The sequence below is a fragment of the Physeter macrocephalus genome, chromosome 6 (genome assembly GCF_002837175.3).
Source record: "Physeter macrocephalus isolate SW-GA chromosome 6, ASM283717v5, whole genome shotgun sequence".
Lineage (NCBI taxonomy): Eukaryota > Metazoa > Chordata > Mammalia > Artiodactyla > Physeteridae > Physeter > Physeter macrocephalus.
Window position 1 is genome coordinate 13171118 of NC_041219.1, and position 23779 is coordinate 13194896.

At 36.2% G+C, this 23779-nt stretch overlaps 1 protein-coding gene across 6 annotated transcripts in view; it reads left to right on the forward strand.

Annotated features, from left to right (window-relative positions):
* Window positions 1-5261: 5261 nt before the first annotated feature.
* Window positions 5262-23779, forward strand: part of NAV3 (neuron navigator 3) — a 258060-nt gene continuing 239542 nt past the window's right edge. For 5 of the 6 annotated variants that reach the window (XR_008617544.1, XM_007115742.4, XM_007115739.4 and 2 more), the window contains exons 1-2: window positions 5420-5494; window positions 6060-6112. Coding sequence is in view for 5 of the 6 variants with exons in the window: in XM_007115742.4 (XP_007115804.1) it covers window positions 5467-5494; window positions 6060-6112 (81 nt within the window). In the remaining variant the exon portion in view is untranslated. Of the gene's footprint in view, window positions 5495-6059; window positions 6113-23779 lie in introns of all 6 variants that reach the window. The other variant, XM_007115738.4, reaches the window with a different exon arrangement.

A 23779-nucleotide genomic window follows, 5' to 3' on the forward strand; every position in this document is an offset into this window, starting at 1 on the left:
CCTCCCAGACCGGGGCGCGAACCCGGCTCCCCTGCATCGGCAGGCGGACGCGCAACCACTGCGCCACCAGGGAAGCCCTGAACATCTTTTCTTATACCTGTTGGGATTTTGTGTATTTTCTTTGGACAAATGTCTATTCAGATCCTTTGCCTATTTTTAATTGGGTTATTTGTATTTTTGGTATTGAATTGTACAATTTCTTTATATATTTTAGGTATTAATTCCTTTATCAGATTATACTGTTTGCAAATTTTTTTTCCCATTCTGTGGGTTGTCTTTTCACTTTGTTGATGATTTCTTTTGCTGTGCAGATGCTTTTTAGTTTGGTGTAGTCCCACTTGTTTTTTGTTTTGTTTTGTTTTGTTTCTTGTGCTTTAGATGTCATATCCAAAACTTCATTCCCAAGACCCATGTCAAGGAATTTATTCCTGTGTTTGTTTCTAGGGGTTTCATGGTTTCAGGTCTTAATCCATTTTGAGTTAATTTTTTTTAAGTGGCATAAGATATGGGTCCAGTTTCATTCTTTCACATGTGACTATCTAACTATCTCAGCAGCATTTATTGAAGTGACTGTCTTTTCTCCATTGAGTGTTCTTAGCTCTTTTGTCAAATATTAGTTGATTATATATGCATGGTTTTATTTCTAGGCTCTCAATTCTGTTCCATTGGTCTATTTATCTGTTGTTATGCTAGTACCATATTGTTTTGATGACCATAGCTTTATAGTATAGCTTGAAATCAGGAATATTACCTTCGATTTGACCCTATTATTTTATAATTTAAAAACTAGCGCTGTAAAAGAAATATTATAGGATCAAATAATTAAGAGATCATTACAACTTGCAGCAGTTTTCTTTAATTAGTTAGGTCAACTACCTTTGGGTGGACAGCTAAGATTTAAGGATTTGACAAAGATACTGTTTTATAATGTTAATAAACTAATTATGATTAATGTAAATATGAAAATGTGAGCTAATAATACTATTTGACATTTAACAAATATTTAGTAAGTGAAAGGCCATATTCCAAAAGTATAAATTTATTAACTCCTCACAGTAATCCCATTAATAGGTAATACTATTATTGCCATTTTACAGATGAGAAAAATCTTACACTGAGAGGAAATAAATGTTCAGTCAGTATCCACATGGATATTGAGTGGCAGAGCAGAAATTCCAACCATATAGACTGTTCCTTAAAGAATACCTGCTGTTGCATAATAGGCCCTAAAACCCATGCTGATAAATATGAAATATAAAGTATGCCATGGTGCCTTTAATTTCTATTATTTTAAATTACTGTAAATGCATTATTAAACATACAACTGTGCTAGAGTTTCTAAGTAGCACTCTGGTAAACGTAATCTCATTAATTCTTCTGAATTAACTGAAATATAATTATTACATGAGATGACATTTATATTCATAATATTGCAGTTTAAACATCTGAAGCCAACTTTCCTCAGATGTTTTAAGGTAAATGATATTTAAAGCTTTGGTCACAACCTTGATGATTTAAACACTCAATGACCCTGTAGAAAATACCAAATATTGATTTATGATTGATATGATTATTTCCAATTATATCAGTTTCTTCACTAAAAAAACAACAACTATAATTCATACCGTAATCTTACAAGATAAGTACCACACATTTCACTCATTCAACTGAGGCTAAGAGGTTAAATGCTCTGATTATTTTTATGGGAATGAATCAAGGGCAACTTTGGAGCTCAGATCCAAAATCCGGACATGATTTCACCATTCTGTTGTGTTTATTTGAACAACAGATTCTAATGATGATTGCCAAGGTTGTTTGTATCTTCTCTCATCAGGTTATTACAGAAAGTTTATTGATGAGTTTTAAATATATATATTTATATACCATGTGTCCTTTGTTGAAAACTGTCTCCTTAAAGACACAGTTCATAAGTCCACTTTTTTAAATTTAATTTTTTATTTTTTAAAAGACAGGAAAATATAAATTTATATATATTTAATTTTAAATATATGTATAAGTTGCTTTGTAATTGTTTTATATTTCCTAATCTAGATTATAACCCTTTGAAAATCACTGATTAACTTGAATCAGGTATCTTCTACACATGTCTGTTAGAAAGAGTAAGTAAATAAAGTGCATGGGACTTAGTTTTTAAATTCATTTATTTAGTCTGAATAGATGTTTCTGATTGCAGCTAAGTCAGAGCTACTATCTGAGCAAAGTTTCATGTGTTAGAGATGCTGGACGAGTCAAAGCACTCGGGCTTGGGATTCCTCTAGAAGGAATCCTGGACCAAGTGAAAACGTGTTTCATGAGCTCAGCCAGGGGCTATCCCAACAAGGTCTTGAAGCCAACCAGCTGGTTTCCCATCTGTTTTCTCACCTGAGTCCCAGGAGGGATTTGGATAGAGGCTAAGGCACTGTTGACATGCATTTGGAAAATAAAAGTATTATTGTTTTTATATTTAATACATTCCATTCTGTGTATATTTAAATAAATGTTAAATGAATATATTTTCCATAATTTAATGCCTTCATTATAAAAGAGGAATCCATGCAACATGGAGTTTGTTGGAGGTTGTGTCACGATGGAGGCATTGCAGGCCTGGATGAGAACATCACAGCCTTAAAATTGGATACATTCCTCTGAGTTTGGATGGCAGACAGATCTGTGGCCCCAGTGAATTAGATAACAGGAGTCAGAGATGTGAGTAGTGCAAGAAAGCAACGAGTACAGTTTCTCCAGTCTTCGACCGCCAATACTTTCAAATTGTTTAACCTTTGCAAAATGATAACATCAACACATATTTGTTGGAAAGCCATCGTAGCAAATAACACTTAGATGCCATAAAATGATAATAACAGCAGACCTCTTTTCAGGGCTAACTCTGTGACAGGCACTTTACAAGTACTATCTTATTTATTCCTGACACAATTTTATAATGTAAGTATTATTATTATCCTCATTTTGCAGATGAGGAATCAGGTTTAGAAAGGATAAGCAACTTGTTCAATGTCCCAGGTGTGGCAAGCGGTCTGCTGGGCCTCAAAGCCAGGTCTGCTTGACTACAGAACTCATGTTCTTCATCTTTGTGGATCCTTTAAAGACAATTAACTGGTGCTTATAACTCGCTGCCTAGGGGATAGGCACAAATCAAGCCTGGCTTGCCCTGAAATTTCTACTAGAAACCAAGCAATTAATGCTATCATTTGATTGATGTGTAGATGAAGGGAAAGTGCTCAATTTTTTATATTCTAAACAGTATAAATCCTTATAAAATTAAAATTTTACAGTAACACAAGCAGACTAAAATCTTGAGGAAAATGATCACCAAATAAAAGTGTCTATCTAGAAATCATGTGTTTGTTTTCTAATTCAGGAGACAGTTGTGCAAGTGATTTTTCTCACACTTTAATATCTTCAGTATAAAGAAGATCATGAACATGGAGAAAGATGTAGTGTTGCTATCATATATGTTTTTCTTATTCAACAGGATGCTTCAAATTATTTATGTCTTTCAGGACACTTAATACCACTACATATGCATTAAGATTCCACTTTGTATTTTCTAAAATAAAGAAACACCCTCTTTTTCTTCTATGCTGTATTTTGGAATGTTTGTACCTAGGATACATTAAAAAAACTTAGTGGTCCCACTTTTAGGTTTTGGTCCTGTAAAAAATACTAGTATATGAATGTGCCAAGATACATATATAAGATGTATCTTACAAATTTAGATGCAGTGGAAACATTAAAAAAAATCAAATATCCTTCAACAGGGGATTGATATTATGTATAATATTACATCAAAAATAGTGAGAAAATATATGCAAAATGGTTTTAGAAGTGTTATTAAAATACTGTTACATAAAAAACTGAAAAATGCAGTGATACGTAAAATTGAGCTAGATTTGGTTATGCATTCTATCATGAGTATGTGTATGTGTGTGTAATATTGTGTCATGTGGTGAAGTGTGTAGGCGTAGAAAAAATTCTATAACTATTTATACCAAGTCATTCAAAAGTGGGTGGGGTTGCAAGTTGTGGGGAAACCTTCATTTCTCAGTTTCTACACTTCTATTTTATTTTATTTTTACAAAAACATATATTAGTTTTGTTAGAAATTAAAAAAGCATTTTTTTACATTTTGCTTGGCACTCAGTGCTCATGACTACAAGGCTCAATTTACCTTTCCAGTCTAATTTGTCATAATTTCAGGCATCCTGCCTTAATTATATAATTTACAACTGTGCTCTTGTCCTTTTTTCCTCTGCCTTTCTGTATCTTGTCCCCTCTGTGGGGAAAGCCCTTTCCTTCACTTCCTATCTTTAGGTTCTATTATGTTTCCAGTTCTAATTCCAGTGCTTCTATAACACATTTTCATGTGTATATTTCTCAGTTAATTGTCCTCTTCTATTCTCATTTCAAATTTTGCATTCTTCTATCATATCACATGTTATAGTCTGCCTTGTAATAAATGTATTAAGTCCGTATGAGCCATTCATGAAATTAAAGTTTTATTTATTTCCTTACATTTAGATTACATTACATCAGTAAGTGCCTATAACATTTGAAAAATTAGTAACATTTTATTTTTGTGATGTTTTTGAACAGTTTCAGTTTTTTCTTCTATCATAATCTGTTATTGGAGAGACACCTCTGCTTTATGTAGATTGCCAACCTTATGGCTCATAATCTGCTCCTCAATTCTGTATTATAATTTCTATGTAATAACTGCATTTGCTTCCTCTATTCTCTTATATAAATGCATTTCAAGAGGCTGAAATGGGATATGACAGTTCAAATAAAATAGCTTAGGCATTTGCAATTATTTCATAAAATGATGCCAAAATATTGTCACATACAGTATCTCACATGACAAATTTAATAAAGTCTTCTCAGAGAAACACACATTTTTATAGTAAGATTCTGGTAGAAATCAATCCAGGTGGCTTCCTTTTACAAGGACAGGCAGATTATTTTCAATATGATAGAACCAGGGGCAAGAGAGTAAAAACTCAAACTGATTTGCAAACAGGAGCTTCCTCAGTAGTCATCCAGGAAGGGAGTTTTGCTGTGTCACAAGTGACTAGTCCCGGGTTTTGAAAAAAGAGTGAGTCATCCCCCTTTGAAACAAGAGATAAGTGGGGGAAAGAGCTGTTTAAAAATTATTTTACAACTATTTCCTTTGGAGCTATGACTCCTTAAGCTGGAATGTGATCCAGAATAACTTCCCTTTGAATCCAACATTTGTCTTAAGCATTTTTATTGCCTCTCTTTTCCCTCGTCCCATCTCACTTCTTCCCTCCCTCTGTTCAACAGATTTACACGGACTGGGCCAACCACTACCTGGCAAAATCGGGCCACAAGCGGCTGATCAAGGATTTGCAGCAAGACATTGCAGATGGAGTACTGCTAGCAGAAATCATCCAGATCATTGGTAAGATCTGCCCTCTGAGAAAAGCCATGAAAGTTTCTGCGCCCACGCACTTTGGTAAAATACAATTTAATTTGGATGCTTAGGAACTTGGTCCATGTGTCTCTGAGATTAATGCAGCTCTCCCCGTGATTTAATTAAAATGTTTATGTGAGAATGTTTGAAAAAGGCAGTTTGGCCATACTTTTAAATGGCTAGAACTGTATCTTTACATACACTGAATTGTCAGAAATGAACGCTTCATTAAACCATATGTCTCCCATGTGTGCATTTCGTTAGCTGGAGCAACTCATACACTCTGAGATCCTTGAAACTATATCCTGATCCAGCAGGGACAATTGTGAAAGGTTTCATGCCAGCAGTCATTTGGCACAAGCTAAGGAATTAGCAGCAACTTCCTTCTCACTCACTTTTTTTTTTTATTTGCCTGATTTGTGCATATGGACCTGGCGGCTGCTAACAAGAGTGTCTTCTTGTACACGGCTTAGGAGGCAGAGTGAATGTAGCACCAGCATTTTGCTTGGTGTTTTTTTTTTCTTAGTCTCCTTTTTTTTGTGTTTCACTTCATGGCTTAAGCATGTCATTCTTTTTTTCTCTCTTTTATTTTATTTCTTGGCTTTAGCAAATGAAAAAGTTGAAGATATCAATGGATGTCCTAGGAGTCAATCTCAGATGGTAAGAATCATGTTTATTCTAAATATATTGCTTGTCTTCTCTTCCAGAGTTAACTGCATTTATAAATGGACTAGAAGTTTCTTTAGCATGTCTCTCTCCTTGTTTAAGAAACCATTTGATCATATTCTATCATATATATTTCTCTGGGTGCAATTTAGGAAGAAGTGATAACAACGATACGGTTGAATACGTATGACTCCTGAAGAACCAATCTCCAGGTGTTTTTCAGATTCTTGACCTGTTTTTTTTTTGTTCTGATGTCTGAATAATTTAACACTGGCCTTGGTGGCAATAAATTCCATTTCCAGTTTTAAGTGGAGTCTTTTTGTCTGAACAGCTGGTTTGAAGAACAAAAGTTGCCATGTGCATTTTTAAAATATATGAATAGTATTTTCTTCGCTCATAACAAAGTCCAATGTAAACACATGGACTGTTCAACACTTTTGGAAATAACTCTAAGGGCAGGCTGCTGGAATTTTGCTGAGCAGGGACTGACTAGGAGATATGATTCATAGCCTTTTCCAGAAAGTTGTCGATCTAGAGGTCTGTCTGTCCCCCAGCCCTCTCTTATTTTTACCACTTGGTAAAGCCTAGAGTTTTATAATAAAATAATAGATTAATAAACTGCTGAGATAAAAACCCACCCCTTTCTTAATTAAATAGCCACAACTTAATTTTATAGGACAACATGAAACAAAATGCCTTAACTGAAGTTATGTCAGCAGATATAATCAGGAATGACAGCCAAAATCCACAAGATGAGGTTTCCTCCAAAACTCTTTTTAGCATAGAATAGGCATTTAAAATAAAAATAATGAGTACTTAATTGACAGAAACTGGAAGAATGAAAAAAATGATGAACTGTTTTGACCTGCTGACCTGCTTTATTTAATGTCAGAAAACTGAAATCCAAAATAATAAAAAGAATTTATTTTTAAAGAGTGATTAGCACGTCTGAGTGTGTGTGTGTGTGTGTGTGTGTGTGTGTGTGTGTGTGTTTAAGCACTCCTCTAAGGACCTACTACAGTGTCATGAACTCTGTGTCGCTCTTATGAAAAAAATCACTATAAAGAAAGATTCTCTGTAAAACATATCACTTTTAAGGAAACTTCCTGATCTAATTACTCTGGGCACAAAGATGACTCTATTAAAATTAATTATAGTTATTTCCTGAAGTTTTACTGGAAGTAGTTATAATACCTTTAGGCCCTGCTATAATAAAAGCTGCACGATGATGGGAAAGACATGTAACTTCTCTGAGCCTCAGCTTTCTCATCTGTAAAATGAACCCTAATTATGATATGATAATAACATATAATTATGGACATCCTTTCCTACCTAAACCGATATGGAAATGCAGAATAATATTGCTACAAACTTTATAAAGAGCACATTCATGAATTAATACCCGTTAAAAGATTTTTAAGGCTTTATATTAAAAAGCTCTATAGTCCCTGAATATCATATGTTATTTCTCAAACCCAACACTGCTGGTTTTACTTTCATTATTTCAACCGTAAAGAGATGTTGGATACTAAAACTCTTATGTTCTCTGCTGTCATTCCAATTTGATTCTGATTACGGTTCAATAGATAGCCAAGCTATTACTTCATGACAGATAATAAACAGATAAACCTTCAAAACTCGTAACTGTAGATAGAGATGCAGTCCTTAGATATTTATCTGAAACATCTGTGCCTAAGATTCTACAAATCTGAAAATATTCTCATGAGTATAAGACTCTCTTAATTTTATTACTCCCTGCTCCTTATTAGCCCCCAAATGTCATGCAACATCTAGTATACATGTTATGTTGATATTTCTGCTTCTGATTTTTTAAAAAAAAACAAAACAGAAAAACCAAAACCTGAGAAATGCAAATGTTATAAAATAGGTGATTTTATTTTTCCAGCCAAAAAGTTTTAGTCAGAAATACACTGAATTATGAGTAACAATGACTTGTAACCTCATTTGTTTTGATGTGGTTGAATTTCTAACCTGAAATTGGCATGCCTTCAATAAGGTGATTCAGAAGAATACATATGACACAAATGTAACTTTTTTGGCTGAATTATTTTTGCCTCTGTTCTTAAGAATTGGCATCGGTACTATGTTATAAATGAATAAAAATTCCAGATTTTAACTGAGACAAGAAAGTAGAGGAAAGAGAATTATGATAGCATGACTAGGCTTATAAATTTCATACATCTTTTCCAAACGGGCTGTTGCCTGTTTCTTTATTGTGTAACAACCGAGCAGTGCTGTGTTAGTAACAGTGAGCACTGTCCTTACTCATAGAACTACTTGGCCAATGCTTTTTATATATCTGATTTTTCATGGCCTTTGGTTGGCGTTCATGTTTCATAACAAAAGGTAAGGTAAAACTAGGTCTGCTACTGTTTCTAGTTACAAATTGTCTTTTTTTTTTTTTTTTTTAATTTCAAACTTGGTAACCTTTATTGGATTATTTTCAGCCTTTAGTAATAGAAGTTCTCTCATGGTATGATTGTATGGTATATTGATGAATAACAGCCAGCTATTCATATTTAGGCAATGTTAACTGAGCACATAAGGCACCAGGTGTAGGGACCCTTGCGGATCGGAGGAGCAAATATGCAAATAAATAATAGCAACAGTGTTAATAGGGGAGAACAAAAGGAATGTGAAGGAAGTGAGCTTGGTGTGTTCCAGAAGCAGAAGACCACTGTGGTTTGAACACAGTGAGAGGTGATTGGAGGGGATGACAGAAGCCTGATTATGTAGGACCAAAGGAAGGAGTTTGTATGTTACTCTAAGTTGATTGAGGAGCCTTTGGAGGACTTTTAAAGCTGGACTGTGTTGTGATCTGGTGTAAATATTAAAAATGATCACCCCAGGTGCTTTCTGGGCATTGTAGAATACTTAAGTGTTGGCCTTCAGTTGGGTATGGGAGATGAAAAATACAGGGACCATGCGATGGTCCCCGATTTTTTGGCCTGAATGAGTAAATAGTTACAATTAAACCAGATGATTATTATGGAGGGAGAAAACAGGCTAAAAGGTGAAGAGGGGACGAGGACAAATTCAGATTTTGACAAGTAGAATTTGATGTACCCATTGGAACGTCAAGTAGGAGGTTATTGGAGGCAATTAGGCATGTGATTCTAAAGGCCAGAAGTAAAGTATTGGTTAGAATATACCTACTGTGTAGGTAATGATTGAAGCCGTGGTCAAAGATGAGATCTCTAGGAGGTCTGTGTAAAGTCAGAAAGGAAGAAAGCTGAGGTTCTCACACTGAGGAATACCAACATGTATGTGATAAGCAGAGGTGAAGGAGTCAGAAAAGTGTGAAAAGAGTGGTGAGAAAGTGAGCCCATCACTGAGAGAGTGGATCAACAGATATGGATTGTTAATCCTTAGGGTAGCTATGGTAGCTTAAGCTGTAGTACATACTTGGACTAACCCAGTGGGACAGGGCAAAGTAAGATGAGGAAAATGTGGCAGATGCTGTCAAATGCTACCTTGTCAATGGGTTGGTATACCCGAAGGCAGGAGAGTTAGTTTTGATAATTAGACAGGTGTTAATGACCTTCACGTAAACATCTTCTGTAGGGTGATCATGTGTTCAAGAATAGCTGAGAGATGCAGATATCCACTGAGTCTTGAATGATCTTTCCAGGACTTTCCTGTTGAAGGATGAATAAAAAATATATAGTTTGAGAGGAAGTCAAGGTGAGAGGAGTTTTTGCAAGGGCGGAAGTAGACAGAGAAGGCGGAAGCAATAGGGAGAGGGGAGGATCCAGGGGAATGGGGAGACAAGTGACCATGCCAGATCCTCAGGGACGTGGCAGAGGAGGAAATTTGAAGTCTGTGTGGAAGATTTAATGTTGGAAAACAGTGGGGATACACTTTCCTTTCATAAGGGGATATGATTGCTTGAAGAGGTGGTATTTGTTAGTGGATTACGTAGCAATGGAAGGAATTCAAATCAATATGATAATGACTTCAGACTATTAGTTAATATTAATGTGCTCTTTTCCATGTCCTTCTCTAATGGTTACCTTATAATATAAAGAAAAAACATTGATTATAGTATTTTATAGCAGATAAAGAAAAATTCAACAAAAATTCTTTCAAATATCATTGGCTAAAGGGCACATATTTAAGAAAAATATGAACTTGTCTTTATTAGCAGGATTATTGAGAGGTTTTGATTCATATTTATTCCAAGTTTCAACTGCTATCTATTGCTATATTTCCTTAATAAGTTTGAGACCAAACTCATCCTGAAAAAAACAGAACTAAGTTTGTAGGAGCTTATTCAACACTATATTTAACCTCATCCAAAGATGAAGTTACTAATATGGATGACACCTGTTAAGTAATTTCTAGGTGGGTGGTATCAGGATTCAAAATATATGCTGCATGCCACAACTCTGGTGAGATTACATGAGGAAATAAATTAGCCAACTATAAATACCAGGAACATTCAGAATGCCCAGCAGATTAAAAATAGCAGAAAAAAAATGCCCAACATGTATTTGAAATGCAGAGGCACAAGTGCAAGGTTCTTAGAAAAAATGTAAGACACGTAGAGGAAGAGTTGTTTTGAAAACAAAATTTTCTTTATTTTAAAATAGACCATTAGAGCACTTGGCCAGTTTACTCAGTTGGTTAGAGTGGGGTGCTAATAAACTAGGCCATGATATTTAATAATCTTCATAAATGCATGGAGGGGTTAGGAAATTTGATCATGTGAAATAGTTGCAAACCAAGAATTAGATGGTGGGGCAGAGGTGAGGGTGTTGTTCCCAGCCTGTCCTTCCTCTTCGCTGCTTCCTCCCTTCACCTCACTCTAATAGCTCGACTGGTTTTTTCAGCCACAACATTCTCCCTTCTTTTCTATCATATCATATTGTTTGAAATTTGCTGAGATGCGGATTTTTGGAGAACTTGTGCCTCTTACCCTTTTCTATTCCTAGGAGATGAAAAATTAGGTTTTAGTCTTCCCTTAATTCTCTGATTCCATGTCCCACAGGGTTATGGCTGCCACAATAATTACCATCATGGATTTCACAGACATCTTTATTCCATTTCTATAGTTTACAGCAATCCAGACAATGAAACTATTCTTGACAGAAAAAGTATCCTGTTCTTTTATCACTATGCTGTCCTTTTAAGTTTTAATTCTTTCAGCCACTGCTTGTTATTGCTGCCCTTTTAAAGGATCTATTTAGGTAAGATAAGAAGATGAGGCTCCTAACCAAATAGGGAAGAGATAAAATATTGGAATGCTCTAAAGGTTTAATAAAATCTTATAAATGGCACACTGCAGGATTCTAGCACTATGACTCAGAGGAGTGGAATATTGCTAAGTTAGTCCATTCACATGATGCCCTGCCATTTTGAAACTTTTCATCTTCTGGAATGTCTAGAAAAAGATAGCTTAATGAAGACAAATGCTTTCCTACAAATAGAGCCCTGATCTCTAAAGAAATACTAACTGAAAGTCTCTACTTTGTACTTTCCTTAATGATTCATTATTTTTATTTAGGCTCACACTTCAGAAGAATGAGCATAAACTACAAGTATTAGGAAATTTATATTAAATGATTAGAATATCACCCTGATGATTTTTAAAACTGAGTTTGTCTCTAGAAGTTGCTCTGTATACTTGTAAAGTTTGAATGAAGTAATTGAAATAACATGGGGATGCTGAGAGTAAGTGTGTCATGTTGAAAGGACAGTGGTCACTGGAATTCTAATTCTGATTAGATGATCCAGGAAAAATAATTCAGTAAACGCTCAGAGTTTTCACTCATTTCTGCAATGAGGAAATTAGACTGATTAAAGTCTGTTAGAACTCTGACTTGCTAGATTGATTTAATGAAACACCAAAGACCACGGTTTCTGTTCAATATTTCATCTTATAGATATACCTGGGTTTTCAATCTTTATAGCTTTTTAAAACTACATTCATAGTAAAGTAAGAAAGACATTTCTTAGAATATATTACATCTAATTTACAACGAAAAACAATATTTTAATGAAAGTTATCTGGTCTGCCATTCAGAAATTAAATGCTGAAGATAAAAGAATGCTTTTCTATATTAATTTTATATTATAGAATAAATAGTGTAAATGTTTTTCTTATGAGTATCAATATTTAAATTGGTTTGTGCCGTTAGTAGGACAAATAAAAATTGAAGTTAAGTAACTCCCTTTGGGTTGGACACCAGATTCCACATACAAATTTTTTCCTTCTTTCTGGAGACAAGATATAAAATATTTCTGGTTTTGCAGGTAGTTATTAAGCTTTATTCAGTACATAAAAATTGCAAATGTACTTAATATTTCTACTATATATTTAAATACCAACCACTTTCTTAAACATTTAGAATGTTCTTTATCCTGATAGTTTTGACTTAAAATGCTGTAAGTTGTTTCCCACTGATAAGCCACTATCTGAGTAAACACAAAATACCATCATACCTTGTATTAGAAAACATATTTTGTAGCAATCCTTTCGTAATTTTAGTTTTATTACCCTCACTAATCTAGTTTTTTTTAAAAAAAGAACTTACTGCTCCATCTTTTTCAATCCCCTTCTTGAAATTAATAGAAAATTAACTGAGAAATTTAATACTCAGTACTAAAGAATATGAAATAAGAGCAGTTTTAAAAACCCTAGTTCGGAAAACCCTATACTAAGATATGAAGCTGTTTTAAATATGACCTATGATATTCTTAGCTTAAAAACCTATGGTGATTAAACAATGTTTTTAAAAAATACTTCCATAGGACAGAAAAAGGAAATGAAATGGGGGAATCTTGTTCACTTGATCTCAGTATAATCATTTGGGAAGTATATCTTTGATAAGATAAATTATTTGAAAATCAGTAGATGTACCCAATCTACTTGTTTTAGGATATTATATTTAAATGATTTTAATATGAATTAAATTAAACTGACCTGTGTGGATAGCCACAGACAAAATTCATGACATGTCTGGTTACACTTTGAAAAATTGTATTGCCCGTTTGATTTGTATTAGCCATGTTTCAAACATAAAAAAAATTATGAAATCATATCATAGAAGCATCAAATTTTAGAGATGGACCTGAGAGTTCAGCCATATCAGTATAGCTTATTGATTCATCTGCAGGTTGAAGGTCAGCCATCTTTATCCAGTGCTGTACTAGATGCTTTGCTTGCATTTTTCATTGAGTCATCATAGCAAACCTACAAAAGAACTTGTCTCACTGAGGCTGCCTGTGTCCCTAGTTAGTAAGAGGAAGAATCAGTGTTTGGTCTCATGTCTATTTGAGTCTAGGCCAAATTGCTTTAAAGCTTATTAACAAATGCATTTAAAAATTACGGCCTGGGACTCAAGTCTTGAGATTTTGATCTCTTCCTCTTCTTCCCCCTCCCCCACCTCCCCTTCTTCTTTAAAGTTTGGATCCCTCTCCTCCCTCCTCTCCCTCCAAACTTGCAATATAAATGAGCATTTTTCTTTAATATTATGCTTGTTTCTTCCACCTGTGGCAGGAATAAAAGCTTTGGTTAGGTTGGGAGAGGGTGTGGGCATATGAGATAAATAATGATTTATAAATTTTTTGGTGAAATTATGCATTTGGAAAATAATTAATTGTTATATGTAACTTTAGCCCTATATCTAAACAGATATTATTTGTTTAAAATGGTTTTATAACTTCGTAATTAAAGAGTAAGATTCCTTGTTTTGTTCTCTGAAACAAACTGAGAAGCAGGAATTATTAAAAACCTACAGAGTATATTTTCAGGTCAATGAGTACTGACATAGTATTTTATAATTTTATATTTATAACACTTTATATTGGCAGTTATAGCCTATAATGAAGATTTAATATCATCTGTAATTGGCAACTAATATTAAATGATGTTCATTATTCTCTAATCACCAAGTCAGTTAAAGCAGAATATAGAATTTTAAACAAAAAATAATTTTTATCTGATAAAATTCTAATAAATTTTCCATATCTGTACCCTTATCTATTTGTCTATCTATCTAGTCACATGCACACTTCTGTTATATATGTGTTTATATAAAGCATTCCTAGTATGAAAATTTATACATACACACATGTACACACAGACATAGATACACGTATGCCTAGTATGGAGCTAAGCTCTTCATAAACATCTGTAATCCTCGCATAATATATTGTGTGGGAACTGCTTTCATTCCCATTTCACAGATAAGGAAGCTGAGGCTTCAGGAGAGTAAAAACTTTATTTCTAACAGTGCGTAAATTGCATAACTGTGATTGAAACTCAGTTTTATTTGACTGCAAAACTTTAAATTATTATACTATAGTGCTTAATTAATGAACTGACTCCTTATAGCTAACCCCAGACCAACTAAACACAAAAACAAACTGAAGAGCTAAACAAAATTTCGATCTCCTACCTCTCCCTCTCCCACAACACAAACTAACTTGAGATAGGAGAGGAAAACATGGGACATAGCATTCGATGACATGAAATACCTAGTTAAACTGTACCTTTCACCTCTCATCCCCACAGACTTAACAAATCAAACCTCAGAGGGCAAGACCTAGAACTCTGCATGCTTACAGATCCCAGCTGACCCTTGGGCTTGCTAAAGTTTTGGGATCTACTGCTCTGCTGCATTAGTTTCCTGTGACTGCTATAACAAATAATCACAGATGTGGTGGCTTCAAACAGTAGAATTTTAATCTCTCACGGTTCTGGATGCCAGAAGTCTGTAATCAGTATCACAGGGCCCAAATCAAGGCTTCAGCAGTCCTGTGCTTCCTCCAGAGGCTGTAGGGGGAATCCATTCCTTGCCCATTCCAGCTTCTGGTGGCTGCCAGCATTCCTTGGCTTGTGGCCACATCAGTCATTCTGTATGTTCATCTACCGGGAGATAAAAATGCAAAGTTTAGTTGTGAAATAATTTAGAATCATTTAAACCTTATGAACTTGGAATATGTATGGAACAAATAGATTTTGCATACTCTTTCTGTCCTTCCTTTCACACTACACAATTTCATCCTTACATTCAACCACATATTTATGGAGCACCTATCTTGTGCCAGGCCTGTATCCTAACTGCCTGTCAATCGTGTAGAGAGCTTGAGTCAGAAACTGGGAATGGCTCAGTCAGAATGTCTAAATTACAGTGGTAGAAAGCATAATGTGGCAGAAATGGTGATTTCATTGGAGACTGACAGGGTTGAGTTTGACTTCTGGCTCTGCTATGTATTAATTGTATAAACCTGTACAAAGCATGTCATTTCTAAGCCTCTACTGAATGGCCAAAATAATATCAAATTTACCAGAGTCTATGGTAAAGATGAAAAAAGGGTTTTGCATTTGGAGTAAATAACATCCATGCTTAAAACTGTGTATGAACTCCCTTCCTGTGCTGGGTTGTTAAGTGGTGGAGGAAAAAGTGGCTTTCAAACCATTTGCCGTGCTTCTCTTCTTGACATGTAGTGTCCAGTTCTTCACAGTGCGGCCTGTTCACCTAGTGTGTTATGAAGTTAATATTTTACAAATGACATATTAAAATTAAATACACTAAAACAAACTTTTAAAAAATCAGAGTGCATTGCGGATAGTATGGGTAGAAATTGACTTGTGAAACTTTTATTAATTTCTGTCTATAAACCTATGTATATACTGTGTGGTCATGTAAAATAGATATCTTCAGTGCAACGCTGACCATTTCTTTCATTTGCATCAAACACACCATTAGCGCCCTGAGCCTTACTATCAAGCCCAGGCCCTTAGCAAGACGGGGAAGATGTTCCACATCTAGCCCCTGTTTATCTCTGTGGCCTCGTCTTCTGCCTCTAGATTTTCCAGATCTCAAGATACTTGTTCCTGGAGTCTTTCTGCCTGATCTCTCCTCCAGCATAGTTTGTTGAAACCTACTGAAGGCCACCAGCCTTTGGAGGGGCCTGTTTTCGCACTGATAAACAGAGACGTTGTGGAGAAAGATTTAAGTGGGGTTCAACTCTTAATATTCCTGGCTATTCTGCATTCCCCAGTCCCTTAACTAACGGTGTTTCTCAACCCTGACCAGTTCACATATTGCTCCTTCTTTGGGTTCACTTCACCCCACATCCTGTTATTTGGTTAACCCTTCCTAACCTTTCAGGGACTAGCTCAGGCTTCCCTTGAAGCAGAAAAAAAAAATGTGGGAGTTAATGATACAGGCTCTGTTTTTGACATATTCTCTCTGTGTAACCTTGAGCATCTCAGTTTAGTTCTCTGATCAACACTTTTATCATTGGAAAAGTGCTATAATTATGGCAACTTCAGAAGAAGGTATCTTTGTAACCATGATAGAGAAGTCTTAGTTACTAATAACTTTTGCCTTTCCCAGTCCCTTTACCTCTGATCATGAATAGACTGTTCTGCATGCTTCTTTAGGAGTCTGTGTTTCTTTGATTATAACATTCATCACATTACATTGGAATTATCTCTCCTGTGAGACTATATATATTTTTAAGGGCTTGGACTTGTCTCAATGAATAAATAATCGTTATGGAGTGAATGAAAGCAAACATCTTAAGAATTTTTAATGCAAAAACACTGTTGCATTTTACTTTAATTCTTCAAACATTTATATTTAAAAGAGTTATATTAAAATCTTTGGCTAAAATCTATATAATTATTTGAATTTTATGATAGGATGGGATTTTGCTCAAACTGAGCCATCGTATCTATTTATTTTTGGTTGAAATCAAACGTAATTAATTTATATAAGGATACTAGCAGTGTATGTTTATCATGAAAAATAGGAAGAATCGCTAATTAAAAATAGCACAAGTCACAAAAGAACTTACCATCGGAGAGAATGAAATTTACGTTTGCTTTATATTCTTCTACACATTCTCTGTGTATGATTCAAAGCAGCAGTACCTCAGACATGCCCTAACCAGGATGCATTGTGTCTGTAGAGAGAACTCAGTCTTTGAAATATTATGCCTACTACCTGGTTTACAATTATTTAACTTTTTATATTGCATTGGTTTTAGGATCCCAGGGGGCATCAGAGCCTTTTCAGTTCCAGGCCAAATTCAGCTCTGTGAACATAATTGCAGAAAGGAAAGGCTGGCATGGTCTGTTTTCAGGCATCCTTTTGAGCAATTGTATGTTGCTCTAAGCTGCTCTGTTGGGCATGGCTGCTCCCCCTTCTGAAGCTTGTCTAACCTTCTCAGAATCAGACTTATCCTGTGCATCCAAATGACACTTCTTCTTTGAAGCTTTCACCCGATCCATAGTGAAAATTGATAAATCCATTCTGTTCACTGCCTTATAGCGTTCTCTATAATTCTTTTTTGGACTATTACGCCTTGTGTTATGGTGATTTATGAATCTTTTTTCGTCTCTTCAGCTATTTTACAGCTCACAAAGCTCACAAAGGCAAAGACCTTATAGTCATTTTTACATCCTTTAACCATCTAGTAGAGCTGTTTGCCCATAATAAACAGTCAATAGTGGCTGAATGAATTGATTACTTGTTGTTACGTGTTGGTGCCATGGTTAAAATTTAATCACAAACTGATCTCATATTGATACTAATCATACTCAGAATGTAATTTCCATTAAATATCCGTAAGTAAAAATGAAAGAAACCTATGAATAGGCAAGGCATAATTTTGTTAATATTGTGAAAGATGCCTCCAATTACATCTTCCAAAACAGATTATCCTAGTTTTGTAGTAAAAATACTAAAAGGCTGGGTGGCATCAAATGTGCCACTTACAGTTCATGAGTTCAATAATAGGGAGATTGGGATTGACATATATACACTATACACTAATATGTATAAAACAGATAACTAATGAGAACCTGCTGTATAGCACAGGGAACTCCACTTCACTGCACAGTAGAAACTAACACAACATTGTAAAACAACTATACACCAATAAAAAATAAATAAAGTGAGTCTCTTGTAGACAGTGGAAAAAAAAATGAGTTGTGCTAATTAAAAACACTACTCTTTTTTTGGACTACTTCATTCAACACTGAAATGAATAAGTCCAAATATATGCAATACACCGTCTGTGTTTAATATGTTGAGAACACATATTGACCCTCAGGTTTAAAAAAAATTTGAAAGCATACATACACTGATGACTGTCTGGAGTTTTCATAAGTGAAGATGATGAAAACTCTTGTTTTCCTCATTTGAAATCCAATTTGTGATTTAACAATTAGCCATGTTCATATTGAGCAGGTTCATAAGGGTTAAGATAAATGTACAATTATGAAATCAGACAATCAAAGAAATTTCTGAAAAATGACTCCCATTCTTTGTGGGAATAGTGGAAAACATTGGAAAGAAATCAATGCTCTTTAGAATATAAGAGAATAGTGGCTATATCTTGAAATTTATATCTGTAGCACTGAGTACAATTCCAGGCATAAAGTAAGTTTAATAAATGATGAATGGAGACCTTCAAGATGGCAGAGGAGTAAGACATGGAGATCACCTTCTTCCCCACAAATACATCAAAAATACATCTACATGTGGAACAGCTCCTACAGAACACCCACTGAATGCTGGCAGAAGACCTCAGACTTCCCAGAAGGCAAGAAACTCCCCACGTACCTGGGTAGGGCCAAAGAAAAAAGAAAAAACAGAGACAAATAATAGGGACGGAACCCGCACCAGTGGGAGGGAGCTGTGAAGGCGGAAAGGTTTCCACACACTAGAAGCCCCTTCACGGGCGGAGACTGTGGGTGGCGGAGGGGGGAAGCTTCGGAGCTGCAGAGGAGAACCCGCACCAGTGGGAGGGAGCTGTGAAGGCGGAAAGGTTTCCACACACTAGAAGCCCCTTCACGGGCGGAGACTGTGGGTGGCGGAGGGGGGAAGCTTCGGAGCTGCAGAGGAGAGCGCAGCCACAGGGGTGCAGAGGGCAAAGCGGAGAGATTCCCGCAGAGAGGATCAGTGCCGACCGGCACTCACCAGCCCAAGGGGCTTGTCTGCTCACCCGCCGGGGCGGGCCGGGGCTGGGAGCTGAGGCTCGGGCGGCGGGCATGAGACGCTAAGGCTGCTGCTGCTGCCACCAAGAAGCCTGTGTGCGACCACAGGTCACTCTCCACACCTCCCCTCCCAGGAGCCTGTGCAGCCCGCCACTGCCAGGGTCTCGTGATCCAGGGACAACTTCCCTGGGAGAATGCACGGCATGCCTCAGGCTGCTGCAACGTCATGCCAGCCTCTGCCGCTGCAGGCTCGCCCCCGCATTCCGTACCCCTCCCTCCGCCTGGCCTGAGTGAGGCAGAGCCCCCTAATCAGCCGCTGCTTTAACCCCTCCTGTCTGGGTGGGAACAGATGCCTGAGGGCAACGTACACGCAGAGGTGGGGTCAAAACCACAGCTGAACCCCAGGAGCTGTGCAAACAAAGAAGAGAAAGGGAAATCTCTCCCAGCAGCCTCAGGAGCAGCGGATTAAATCCCCACAAGCAACTTGAGGTACCCTGCATCTGTGGAATACCTGAATAGACAACGAATCCTCCCAAAATTGAGGTGGTGGACTTTGGGAGCAACTGTAGACTTGGGGTTTGCTGTCTGTGACTGACTTGTTTTTGATTCTTATGTTTACCTTAGTATAGTTTTTAGCGCTTCTTATCATTGGTGGATTTGTTTATTGGTTTGGTTGCTCTCTTCTTATCTTATTTATGTGTTTATTTAAATATTTTTTATTTTAATTATTTTATTTTATTTATGTATTTATTTAAATATTTCTTATTTTAATTATTTTATTTTTTTAATTTTTTTTATTATTTTTTTTCTTTCTTTTTTCTCCCTTTTCTTCTGAGCCATGTGGCTGACAGGGTCTTGGTGCTCCAGCCTGATGTCAGGCCTGAGCCTCTGAGGTGGGAGAGCCAAGTTCAGGACACCAAACCACCAGAGACCTCCTGGCCCCACGTAATATCAGTCAACGAGAACTCTACCAGAGATCTCCGTCTCAACACTAAGACCCAGCTCCACCCAATGGCCAGCAAGCTCCAGTGCTGGACCCTCCCATGCCAAACAACTAGCAAGACAGGAACACAACCTCACCCCTTAGCAGAGAGGCTGCCTAAAATCATACCAAGTTCACAGACACCCCAAAGCACTCCACCAGACGTGGCCCTGCCCACCAGAAAGACAAGATCCAGCCCCGCCCATGACAACACGGGCACCAGTCCCCTCCACCAGGGAGCCTACACAAGCCATTGAACCAACCTTACCCACTGGGGGCAGACACCAAAAAAAAACGGGAACTAAGAACCTGCAGCCTGTGAAAAGGAGAACCCAAACACAGTAATTTGAGAAAAAAGGGAAGACGGAGAAATATGCAGCAGATGAAGGAGCAAAGAACAAATGCACCAGACCAAACAAATGAGAGGAAATAGGCAGTCTACCTGAAAAAGTTTTCAGAGTAATGATAGTAAAGATGATCCAAAATCTTGGAAATAGAATGGAGAAAATACAAGAAATGTTTAACAAGGACCTAGAAGAACTAAAGAGCAAACAAACAATGATGAACAACACAATAAATGAAATTTAAAATTCTTTAGAAGGAATGAATAGCAGAATAACTGAGGCAGAAGAACGGATAAGTGACCTGGAAGATAAAATATTGGAAATAAATACCACTGAGCAGAATGAAGAAAAAAGAATTGAGGACAGTCTCAGAGACCTCTGGGACAACATTAAACACACCAACATTTGAATTTTAGGGATCCCAGAAGAAGAGAAAAAGAAAGGGTCTGGAAAATATTTGAAGAGATTACAGTTGAAAGCTTCTGTAACATGGGAAAGGAAATAGTCGAGTCCAGGAAGTGCAGAGAGTCCCATACGAGATAAATCCAAGGAGAAACGCACCAAGACACATATTAATCAAACTATCAGAAATTAAATACAAAGAAAAAAATGTTAAAAGCAGCAAGGAAAAGGCAACAAATAACATACAAGGGACTCTCCATAAGGTTAACAGCTGATCTTTCAACAGAAACTCTACAAGCCAGAAGGGAGTGGCAGGATATATTTAAAGTGATGAAAGGGAAAAACCTACAACCAAGGTTACTCTACCAAGCAAGGATCTCATTCAGATTCAATGGAGAAATTAAAAACTTTACAGGCAAGCAAAAGTTAAGAGAATGCAGCACCACCAAACCAGCTTTACAGAAAGTGCTAAAGGAACTTCTATAGGCAGGAAACACAAGACAAGGAAAAGACCTACAAAAACAAACCCCAAAAAATTAAGAAAATGGTAATAGGAACATACATACTGATAATTACCTAATAGGAACATACCTATCGATAATTACCTTAAATGTGAATGTATTAAATGCTCCAACCAAAAGACACAGGATTTCTGAATGGATACAAAAACAAGACCCGTATATATGCTGTCTACAAGAGAGCCACTTCAGACCTAGGGACACACACAGACTGAAAGTGAGGGGATGGAAAAAGATATTCCTTGCACATGGAAATCAAAAGAAAGCTGGAGTAGCAATTCTCATATCAGACAAAATAGACTTTAAAATAAAAAATATTTCAAGAGACGGAGAAGGTCACTACATAATGATCAAGGTATCAATCCAAGAAGATATAATAACTGTAAATATTTATGCACCCAACATAGGAGCACCTCAATACCTAAGACAAATACTAACAGGCATAAAAGGGGAAATCGACAGTAAAACAGTCATAGTAGGGGACTTTAACACCTCACTTTCACCAATGGACACATAATCCAAAATGAAAATAAATAAGGAAACACAAGCTTTAAATGACACATTAAACAAAACGGACTTAATTGATATTTACAGTGCGTTCCATCCAAGAACAACAGAATACCCTTTCTTCTCAAGTGCTTATGGAACATTATCCAGGATAGATCATAACTTGGGTCACAAATCAAGCCTTGGTAAATGTAAGAAAATTGAAATCGTATCAAGTATCTTTTTCCGACCCCAACACTATGAGACTAGATATCAATTATGGGGAAAAAAAAAACTGTAAAAATACAAACACATGGAGGCGAAACAATATGCTACTAAATAACCAAGAGATCACTGAAGAAGTCAAAGAGGAAATCAAAAAATACCTAGAAACAAATAGCAGTGAAAGAAGATGATTAGCAGAAGGAAAGAAAGCATGAAGATCAGATCAGAAATAAATGAAAAAGAAATGAAGGAAACAATAGCAAAGATCAATAAAACTAAAAGCTGGTTGTTTGAGAAGGTAAACAAAATTGATAAACCATTAGCCAGATGCATCAAGAAAAAAAGGGAGAAGACTCACATCAGTAGAATAAGAAATGAAAAAGGAGAAGTAACAACTGACACTGCAGAAATACAAAGGGTCATGAGAGATTACTACAAGCAACTCTATGCCAATAAAATGGACAACCTGGAAGAAATGGACAAATTCTTAGAAAAGCACAACCTTCCGAGACTGAACCAGGGAGAAACAGAAAATATAAAGAGACCAATCACAAGCACTGAAATTGAAACTGTGAATAAATATCTTCCAACAAACAAAAGCCCTGGACCACATGGCTTCACAGGCAAATTCTATCAAACTTTTAGAGAAGAGCTAACACCTATCCTTCTCAAACTCTTCCAAAATATAGCAGAGGGAGGAACACTCCCAAACTCATTGTATGAGGCCACCATCACCCTGATACCAAAACCAAAGATGTCACCTAAAAGGAAAACTACAGGCCAATATCACTGATGAACATAGATGCAAAAATTCTCCATAAAATAGTAGCAAACAGAATTCAACAGCACATTAAAAGGATCATACACCATGATCAAGTGGGGTTTATCCCAGGAGGCAAGGATTCTTCAGTGTACCCAAATCAATCAATGTGATACATCATATTAACAAACTGATGGATAAAAACCATATGATAATCTCAGCAGATGCAGAAAAAGCTTTTGACAAAATTCAACACCCATTTATGATAAAAACTCTCCAGAAAGTAGGCATAGAGGGAACTTACCTCAACATAATAAAGTCCATATGTGACAAACCCACAGCTAACACCATTCTCAATGGTGAAAAACTGAAAACATTTCTTCTAAAATCAGAAACAAGACAAGGATGCCCACTCTCACCACTGTTATTCAACTTAGTTTTGTAAATTTTAGCCATAGCAATCAGAGAAGAAAAAGTAATAAAAGGAATCCAAATTGGAAAAGAAGAAAGCTGTCACTGTTTGCAGATGACATGATACTATACATAGAGAATCCTAAAGACTCTACCAGAAAACTGCCAGAGCTAATCAATGAACTTGATAAAGTAGCAGGATACAAAATTAATGCACAGAAATCTCTTGCATTCCTATACAGTAACGATGAAAAATCTGAAAGAGAAGTTAAGGCATTTACCATCACAACAAAAAGAATAAAATTCTTAGGAATAAACCTACCTAAGGAGACAAAAGACCTATATGCAGAAAACTATAAGGCACTGATGAAAGAAATTAAAGAGGATACAGACAGATGGAGAGATATACCATGTTCTTGGATTGGAAGAATCAACATTGTGAAAATGACTATACTACCCAAAGCAATCTACAGATTCAATGCAATCCCTATCAAACTACCAATGGCATTTTTCACAGAACTAGAACAAAAAATTTCACAATTTGTATGGAAACA